Genomic DNA, 10,010 nt, shown 5'->3' with positions numbered 1-10,010 from the left:
CTTTCAGTCTCTATCGAACCATTAAAAAGTTCACTGATACTGTACCGGGGCACCGGGGCGATGGGGTCCAGGTGAACAGGTGTCGGGGACACGGTGCTGATGTAGGACGTTCCGCCGGCTGTGGGGTCCCGTGGGCGGCTCTGGTGCTCACCGCGCACCACGAGACCCGGGACACAGGGCATCGAGTGTGTACCCAGTGCCGGGCGGAACGACGTTACCATTGGTCAGCAGAGCACCGAGTCCGGGCGGCTTCGTTGTGTCGCCGACGTCAGGTCTGTCGCCCGACAGCAGCAGCGTCAGCTGATGGCGCCGCGCTTGTGTGGTGTCACCTGGGGTACCCGTTGACCGGCGGCAGCCTGGCAGGTCATCCAGCCTTTGTCGCTATGACCGGCTGCGACCTCGGCGCCAGTCAGCCTCTGTGGTGTCTGGCGGCCTCCGGGGCCCGGTTTCATATCTCGGTTCGATAGGCTGGTCTCTTGTTCCTGCCGAGACAAAGAAGACGAGCGGCAGTATCTCATGGGCGTTGACCGATGGGGAGCCAAGTCAGGTGTTTGTCGTGTCCTCCAGGGCTGGTGTCGGTCGTTTGGTCCGGTGCAGAGTCGTCGTGAGTCGAGTCGGGGGTAGGATGTATGTCAGGGGATGAGAAGTCGGGGCGGACAGAGGGGCTGAACGTCAGACATCGGGATCCATGGCTATCTGCCAGTACCCACTGTGGAGATACAAAGAAGTGAAATATTTCGCACCTTCAAGCGAAGCCAAAATGTCGTCAATGCGCGGAAGAGGGTAACTATTTTTGACAACGATCTTGTTCAAAGCACGCAAATCAACACAAAACCGTTTTTGTCCATCCTTCTTATCTACAATCACAATCGGACTAGACCAGGGACTACGACTAGGGGAAATGATGCCAGCCTGCATTTTTCTGTATATGCTCTTCTAAAAGTTTTCTCTGACTAAAAGGCAACCGATAAGGTCGCTGTTTAATTGGTGGATGATCACCAGTTTCAATTGTTGCTTTCACTAAATCAGTACAACCTAAATCTAAATCACTTTTTGCAAACAAATCCTCATTTTGGGCCAAGAAGTCTTGTATCTTTTTACGTTGACCTTCGGACACATGTGACAATCGCGCTTTTTGACTTTCTGGGATGTCATCTGACTGTTCACTAGCCAATTTGTAACCTCTGCGCTCGTAATAGTAAAAATAAAACCTGGATTCTTGCGTTGTGTTGTTATAAAAGAAGACGTTCCTTTCGGCTTTTATTGACTTTAGCCAAAGGAGGTTAGTCAAAGTGTGGCCGCAAGTGACAAGGCCCAACAGTCGAATGTCCGGGGGCTCTGCCCGCTCCGGCCCGGCCACGGCTCGGCCGGCACACAATGTTACAGTTACACGTCACACATGTACGTCATATCCCGGGGCCAATCAGGAAAGGATTGCCATATTAGGAAGTAAAGCTGGGCGATCGGCAAGGAGGCTAATTGATAGGACAGGGGTGTTGATTTAGCTTCGTTACAAAGTGGCCCTCTGAAGGTCTCTGATGGTCTGAGAGTAAACTTGCTGTTGGTGCGTCATCCGGGTCTCACGATCGCCGCACTTATCCAGCAGCTTCGCCAAAGTGGCCCTCGTCTGCTCGTCGGCCAGGGAGAATAGTGGAGATGGCGCGACAACGGAGGCCCGGTCCCGGACGAGCTGCAGCGCTACCCCTTTGCTGCACAGCCACTCTTCATAGGCAGCACGGTGCTCGAGAAGAATATCGGCTGCGGCATTGATGAGCCGGGACGCTTCAGCGTTTCCGGTCGGCCGGTCGGGATGATGTAGCCGCTGGAGGCGGCGCCTCGCGCTTCTAACGGCATCCGCTGGTGCGGACATCGGGGCGCCAAGAAGCAGCTCAGGTATCCACCTTGCTCTACCAGCGTCATCCTCCCGAGCGCTGCTCTCGAAAGGTGGAGCCGGCGGCTCCTCTTCGCCCGCGGGGACAGAGTATGCGCTCATAGTGCCGTTCCTGAGCTGTGGCTGGCCCGCGCCGCTGCGCCCGCGCCTGCCGTGACATTATCACTCCAGTCACGTAACCCCCTGGGGCGTGTTCGGTCACGTGGCTGCGAGGCCGTTTCATTGGTTCATACGAGTGGCATGACACCAGGGACACGCTACGGTGCCGATAAAGGTCGTTGTGTTTAACAAAATGTTTCTTCATTCATCCTTGTGTTTTATCTGTTACCCAGGAACAGCATGATTGGGAAAAGTGTGTGAGCGAATAATGTTGGGATCGCCATGCAGCTTGCCGGTGACTGATTGTTAGTGTTGCCCAGTGGGGCCACACGGTGCGGCGTAGCGCCCAGATTGCGGCCACGGACCTAAATGTGGTACCTCAGTTCACCCCTTTGCCATAGGGAAATTGTGCTAAATTTACATAAAAGACACTGCAGTGACATTGCAGTGACCATCTGCACAGCCACCTTCACGCTCAAAATAATCGTCTGTTCAAGCTCTACATGAATCAGCCATTGAAAACAAATTTAAATGATATTTAACTGCGGTACCGGGGGCTCAAAGAAAAATTTCAGCCTCGGTTTAACCTTCGATCAGCATCATTTTCTAGCCAAGCTCGGGTTTGACTGTCCCTGCGTCGAACGTTCATGGCCACATACCCTCACCTTCACGCTTCATTGAAAGCCTATTAAATTCTCTTTCGATTGGTATGTATTTGGACGACCTACGACAAAAAATAGGTGCGGTACTTTGGCAAAAGGCAAAGAGAAGTTCCAGTGAAATGTGGCGCAATGGCGTGGGTTCAAATCTAGGTAGGGCCATCTAATTTCCGCCGTAACGTGTAATGACCGCTAACGGCGTCAACCGCTTCTGCTGTTATTATCTCGAGAACGGGTGGTCATAGCGCGACGCACGAGGCAGCAATCGAAGGGTCTAAACGAGGAGCATCTATGCCATATCAACTTTCTCTCATAAGGTCACGAGGGGTCAGGTCAGGTCATGGTTAGGTCAACGTTCAAAGTTGCAGGTTTCCACTCTAGCTGCTGCTGAATTCCTTTCATAAGGAGTCATACGCTTCTAAGAGACCGAGCTGTGTGTATATGTAACGGCGATGTGTACTGTGCACCAGGTGTCGCATTGATGCACGGGAGTTCGGCGTTATTGCACTTGCAATTGCATTGGTTATGAAAAATGACGTTTTTCGACGTTTCTGTAGTTCCTCAGTCCAATTCGAGGATGCTGGCTGAGTCCAATGGCAACATCCTCAGGGTGCTTTGCAATAGTTGGATGCTCAATTGCTTGCAACATTGCAAAATTTTGCAATATCGCTCAAAACTGGATTTCCACTAATTGGGAGTCGCCGTACTAGTTATTAATACATATTTTGCAATTATTTAGTTTCAGTTTGTACGATTGCATCATGTGCAAGGTCTTGCAATGTCCTTCAAATTTAAAATTCGACTAAATCTAAGAATTTGGATCGATTCGAACAAATCTCCCCGTCGTTGATGTGTTAAGACCGCTAGTATTTCACGCTAAATAAATTGACCAACTCAATCCAGTGTCATGTCATCCAGTGTCATGAACATCACAATGTCAGATACCGCTCCAAGCACTCACGTCCTCTCCCCCTCCCCACGCACAAGGAAATCAGCGAGTATTGGGAACCTCAATAGTATATTTACAAACCAGGTAGGAACACACAGTTTGCTTACATGCATTGCAGGTGCAGTTTACTTGCAAACAGAGCAGATACAAATATGAGAAAACTAAACAAGCGGTTGCTAGTCACATCATGAATCGTAGAACTTCAACTTAGCATCGCGAGCGCCCTCCAGAACGCTCTTGACAACGATGTTGATGCGTAGACAAAAGACAAATCGAGCAACCAAACAATATACGGCAAATGGGCGTGCACATATTTCGTACATTACGCGTGCCTTATGAAATCGCATATCATTCCAGGCAAGGGTTAATACAGTTATTAAACTACAGTACAACACGAAGGTAAAAACATGCGGGTCTTCACCTAAAATCGAACACCGGTTCACGATCAATCTCATCTCCTCAGCAGCACTGCACGCCTTGCATACTAAAGGACCGACGTACTACTAGATACAGTTATTTACATACATTACAATACAAACCACGAAACATCAGCGCTCTTGATGAACGCAGCACACATTACAATACACACAGTTAAATCACTGGCGTTTTCACCTAGGCCGAAACATCAGTTCACATCAGTCAGCACCGTTTTCTCCGCATCATTCCACACACTCACACATACCACAATGATCTGTTCACCGCCTGAACGGCTTGCTGCATCTGGATGGCACCCGGCCTGGTGACGCTCCTCACCCTGACGTTTATGGCGTGGTTCAGCGCCTCCACTCGCTGCTGCTGGAACGCTCGTAGCGATCCAAAATGTTCGATCAGCAGTGGTATATGGCACATCATGTGCACATAGTTTGGAAGCTCGTCTGAGGCAAACGACTTCCGAAACTGCTTTGTGAAGGCCACTACCGATGCTTGCAGCTGCTCGAGGTTGGGTGCGTCGGAGTTGATGAGCTTCCACACCTGCTGGAACTTCTCCACGACAGCAATCACCCGATCTGCCCTAGACGGTGGCATCAGCGTGCGCAGCACTGCCTCTTTCAGGAAGACGGCTTCCATCATCTTCTCTCTCTTGGACTTATCCAGATTTGAAAATCTCAGCTTTCCGTTCTCATCGCGAAGATGGAACGCGCTTAACTTATGGTGCTGACACACGGCTAGGAATTCACCGATCTGTCGCTTATCCATAAAGTTACAGCAGCGCACGAACAGCTGATCAGTTACACGTAAGTACAAGTGCAAAATGTCAATGATCACAAACTTATATCTCGTAATGTCCACAAGCGGCGGCTGCTTGTAACCCGGGTCACTGGGTCGCAGTGCAGGCAACGCGATCGAACCATCTGGTGCCTGACGGAACATCGCCTGGCACTTCCCGTCCGCACAGCACGCACCCCACCTGCCCTTATTGCAGCTGCAATAAATGCACACGTCTCTACCATTAGCACTCTTGTACCCTAGGTACAGCAGAATGGACTTCAAGTCCGCGCACAGATAGTACTCCACATTCACGTGGCGACCCCCTACATCAATCACTGCATTGAGCTCACGCTCAATTTGCTCCCAGGCGCTCGAGTCTCTCACCAGCTCGTAGGTCTCTGCACCGGGGAGACTGATAACAGGCACGATGTACTTGGAGCTTTGTGTATCCCTCTCGCACACCAGGGACAGCGAGAATGTCACTGCGCTAATGTTGCGCGACGGGTTATGTCCGTCCACTGACACCTTCACACGGGCAGGCCCGTCGCACCGACATTTCGACAGGAGATTCTTCAGGAGCATGCCCACGTCGGTGGCATGCTCATTTAGAGTGTTCCTGGCCGTTGTCAGCTTTTTCTCGGATGGTTGGTTGGACAGCTTCAGTTGGCGGTACTTTCTGAGGCTGACTCCCGCCTGATCAAGCCTGGTGACGGTCTTCCTTGGAGACTCCTTAGACACCAGAACATGCTCCTGTCCTGTCTTTTCCTTCAACTCTTTCAGCACCATGCTCTTCATCCTCCGGATGTTCCGTGGGCTTTTTCCTGGCGCTTTTGGCGGCTTACTCTTCTTCTTGGACTTCTTCTTGGATTGGCTGCTTTCCAGGCGGCGAATGTTCATTTGCAGGCAGTCCACAAACGCCTTGATCGATTCATCACCAACAAAGTACTGAACCTTGATGGGAGGCGCCTTTGCCACTTTTGCTTGCAGCTGCTCGACTTGTTTTGATCCCGCAGTAGCACGTTTTGTCAGCCTCCTAAGATACTGACAGATGGATTTCACATTCTGGATGTCTACCTTTGCTGATGCTGGAAGAGATGCTGCTACCTTTTCTTTTAAAAACTGCTCAATCGATGCCTCTTCTATCACAACATGTCGGCGTCTACCAACGTTCAAAAACTCAACGACCTCACCCAGCGGCACACCAAGCTGGAACATCTTGAGCTAAATGTTTAGGTCACGGCGCACGTGGATTTTTGCCGTCACCGTGTACAAGTCCACGCTAGGCTTCTTCCGCACACTCAGAGTCACTGACTCCGCAAACACGACGAGGTTACCGTCTTTTACCGTGCACGAGTCCTTTATCAGGCCTTCAAACACAGCTTTGTGCTCCTTGAACAGGGCGACTTGCGGAGCAGTGCACACTTGCTGTACTGTGAAGTGGTCCCTCTTTGTGGTCTTTGCAGCGCGGGCAGCCAGCCTCCGGAGAATCGTCAGGTGCTCACCACCTGCGGAAAATAAATTTGCGTCAAGAACAAGTTGTTGTTCGATTATCACAAAAAGCCGACCAACTATACCAAACACCAAGGAAGAATGAAAATGATAACTGGGCTATGGTAGAAACTATGGCAATTCTGTAAAACTTGGACGAGCATTCACACAATTTTGAGCAGGAAAGTGTCCAGGGTGTTCAATATTTGGTAAATAGATATTGTAGTATTACAAATTTACTATATGTATGTGGGAGAGTATTCATGGAATTCAGGCAGCAGTTTACCCGATCTGGAAAAAAAATGCTGCACCACGCAACATGTTGATTGTTGTATGCAGGGTTGTGCTCGACTCATGAGTCATGAGTCAAATTTGACTCGACTCTGACTCAAATGAGTCGAGTCGAGTTGAGTCAGCCGTAAAAATCAAGGCTTTGAGTCAGTGTCCCAAAATTTGCCGATCTGGGTGAGAACTGACACCCAAAACGGCCGCAATTTTCCCCTCCGATGCGAAACATTTGGAGCCAATTTTCCACTCCTAAAACAGCCCTGAAACGTTACTTTTAATATAAATTAATTAGCAGGATTATCACTCCCAATTCACATTAAATATCTAAGTTTGTCCCACGCTCACCTGCCGAGAAACATACCTACAATTCTTGACGCATGTACAATTCATGAGTAAGCATGTTAATGTCGGGTTTTTCACACCTGAATTTTGCACTCTCTTCATCATTTTGGAGGTTGAATTTTCCACTCTGACACCCAGGACCAAAATAAATTTTGGGACACTGATTTGAGTCGAGTCAGAGTCGAGTCACGCTGATGGTCATTAGAGTCAGAGTTGAGTCAACTGGATACTCTTTAGAGTCACTGATTCTGCCGAAGAGAAAACGCTAATATTTCAACTTTATCTGAAGCTTTATATGGAGAGAACAAACCTCCAGCCACATTCGACCGCACCCCCACCCCCTCCCGGTCAACAACTTTTGGCGAAATTAGGCAAAATGTGATGAGTCATGAGTCATATTTGACTCAAATCCGACTCATTCTGACTCAAATGAGTTGAGTAAGAGTTGAGTCAGGCTGGGAAATTTGGAATTTGAGTTGAGTCAGATTTGAGGCAACCAATAAAATTTCAGTGGTGAGTCAAGTCAGAGTTGAGTCACCTAGGTTATCAATGAGTCAGAGTCGAGTCAGCCCGAAAAATTTGAGCCGAGCACAACCCTGGTTATATGTGCCACAAATGAGGACCATATTGGCAATCAGCACCCTGCTGCTGTTCGGAGGGACCTTGTGATGGTCAAAAGGCCACTATTTAGTGAACTTGCAATGTTGCAAAACATTAACTTTTTGTTTATGTTTAAAACAGTTATATCTTTGAGACGTGGTGGGCTAAAATCAACAGGGCCTACGTCTCAAAATCTTAGGCCTGCGTCCCAAAATGGGACGCAGTAGGTAAGTAGATTGAAAAATAAAATATGCCCTGGTTGCAGCTTAGGTTAGGTTTGTTAAAGTGAGATTCAGCTTGGTTAGGTAAGGTGAGGCTATATACACTTACAAATAATCATTTAAGCATACTAGTCCACATTCAGCTATTGGTGACACATGCGTTACAGAAACTACGAAACTGCTGAGGCAAACTATGGATTAATTTGCTTTAAATTTGCAGCATTTGCCAGGTATGATCTAAATTTTACTGTGCTATATTTTCAACAAAGCTAAGATGATACAAAAAAACTAGGATTAATTTACCAATTCACATACAAATCCACATGAATTGACCACAGTCATCAAGATGGCACAAACATGGCGCACATTCAAGATAAGTTCTTACCGATATGGAGAACTCGCAGACTGTGCTTCGCCCGACTTTTTCCCATTTCAGACTCGAAGAACCGTAGTTCAGGTAGCTACGATACTGTATAATAGCCTGAATAAGCGCAATATCACAACGACGATCAGATAAATGCCTCTAACACCAACGGGAATCCGGAATGGCGCACGCCGGGTTGCGTTTATAGAGGAGCAAAATAATAAAATATTAAATAAGAAATGTACAATATGTATTAACATAATTGTTATTTGTATTTTTAAAATTTTCTAAGCAAATATTTTAATCTTATTTTCTATTAACAAAGCCTTTTTTAAGAAAAAAAAATGTAATTTCACCACTAGCACTCTCCAATAACGGAACGGGCCGGTCGGCCTCGGACGTTCCGTTATTACCGGCGGACCCCGCGCCGCTGGCCGCAGTCTGGGCGCTATGGGGGGAATGTAGGCACCAGCCGCTGCATGACGACGCAAACGTGGTCCCGGGAGACGCCCGGGCCACGTGGTGCCCGCGGGGCCGTGTCTGCGCCGAGCGAGTGAGCGAGTGACGAAGTGAAAGAGTGGGGGCTGAATCGAGGTGCAAGTCAGCTGTCTGTGGACAATATCAGTATATTCCTTGATTCCTTTACCTGGAGCTTATTCTCATCTACTGCCCTTTCCGGGGTGTGTAAGGAAGGCTGCCAAGGTGACTCGCCACCGAGCGCCTTGGCTTCAACTCGTTTCCCGTGTCTCGCCCTCGAGACGCGGGGTGCGGGACTCCTCATACAAGGGGAGCGATCCGTCAGCTCCGGCGCACCTTGCCAGCAAGGCACCGGAGTATCCTAGGGATCTGCCTGTATTCAGTTGCCTTGCCATCAAGGGACTGAATGGCGTAGTGACTGGTGATTTCCTCGCCATCCTGTTAAAGCCTGGCTATCTATTCTGGTCGGCCCTACTCAAACACATCAGTGTCGCGAGCGTATGTGAATAAAACCAGAGGACATCGCGGCGACATTTCTTGGTCCTCCGGGCCGGATAACCAGTCATTTATCATTATTCATGACAGGATTATCAATTGTATTACTTAAATAGAACTACTTATTGGAAGGTAGATTTAAGGTCAATTACTTTAATTAATAGATCGCTTATTAGATTAAAGGATAATTTAAAGTTGGCCAACTTTCTGTCATTAAAAGAATGCGTGCATTGTGCGATGTGTAGCTCACCTGGTCACCAGGCTCAGCGCTCCTATTGTTCTGCTGGCTATCTGGTCCGTGATGGACCCAGTCTGGACAGCGCGAGCCAAGTGGTAGAGCTGCTTCTGATCGTCGCTGAGCTGGTGCACCACGGCGTCCGAGATCTCTTCCACGTACCCGGGAACGGCTACGAAATCCACGATCTGGCGCTCCCACACATCAGCGGCGCACTGCGTGCCGATTGGTCCTGTAAAGGACCGCGAGCCTGATGTGGTCCCGTCCAGGGACAGCAGCACGTGCCTCAGGTTCAGCTCGTTGGCGTGTAGCTGACAAATGAACCAGTGCACAGGGGAGCCTGTGACCACCTCAAACAGCCGACAGACGACGCCGGTGGTGCATGTGTTCACGGCCGTTCCGTCACAGCCCAGGACCCGCACGTCTCCACCGAAGTGCGCTGTTTCTGCGTAGCAGTAACAGCGCATATTTCCACACACTTCTGCATCGTTTTCTTTGCATATCTGACGAAGAACTCCTGATCAGAGCCTTCAGCCCTACGCTGTCCACCACACAAGACACTTGCCTGCTCTACAGCTTTTCTGCTGGCAGGATCGACACATTCGACAGGCGATGGTGTAGGAGCAGGCACAACAGCTGGTTTCTTTCCAGCCGCCGCTCTTCTGCGATGAACAGCCAGCGCAGATGCAGGTG

The 10,010-nt window shown here is 49.2% G+C and overlaps 1 protein-coding gene across 3 annotated transcripts; it reads right to left on the bottom strand.

Moving 5' to 3' along the window:
* Nucleotides 1-3,648: 3,648 nt before the first annotated feature.
* Nucleotides 3,649-8,406, bottom strand: LOC122380916. Of its 3 annotated transcripts, none has more exons than XM_043364529.1 (2): nucleotides 8,132-8,406; nucleotides 3,649-6,312 (listed from the first exon to the last, which is right to left on the bottom strand). In XM_043364529.1, exon 2 carries the CDS (start codon nucleotides 6,020-6,022, stop codon nucleotides 4,271-4,273), a length of 1,752 nt encoding a protein of 583 aa, XP_043220464.1. In that variant the 5' UTR covers nucleotides 6,023-6,312; nucleotides 8,132-8,406; the 3' UTR covers nucleotides 3,649-4,270. The 3 variants fall into 3 exon arrangements, with proteins under 3 accessions (XP_043220464.1, XP_043220466.1, XP_043220465.1); XM_043364531.1 differs by lacking the exon at nucleotides 8,132-8,406 and adding an exon at nucleotides 8,050-8,069; XM_043364530.1 differs by lacking the exon at nucleotides 8,132-8,406 and adding an exon at nucleotides 7,856-8,042.
* Nucleotides 8,407-10,010: the final 1,604 nt, after the last annotated feature.

The sequence above is a fragment of the Amphibalanus amphitrite genome, unplaced genomic scaffold, assembly GCF_019059575.1.
Source record: "Amphibalanus amphitrite isolate SeventyFive unplaced genomic scaffold, NRLGWU_Aamphi_draft 000109F_arrow, whole genome shotgun sequence".
Classification (NCBI taxonomy): Eukaryota; Metazoa; Arthropoda; class Thecostraca; order Balanomorpha; family Balanidae; genus Amphibalanus; species Amphibalanus amphitrite.
This window is presented reverse-complemented; position numbering and strand designations above follow the sequence as displayed.

What these genes read in the sequence shown, in the direction of transcription:
- LOC122380916 (XM_043364529.1), bottom strand. Translation starts at nt 6,022, where the DNA reads ATGTTCCAGCTTGGTGTGCCGCTGGGTGAGGTCGTTGAGTTTTTGAAC.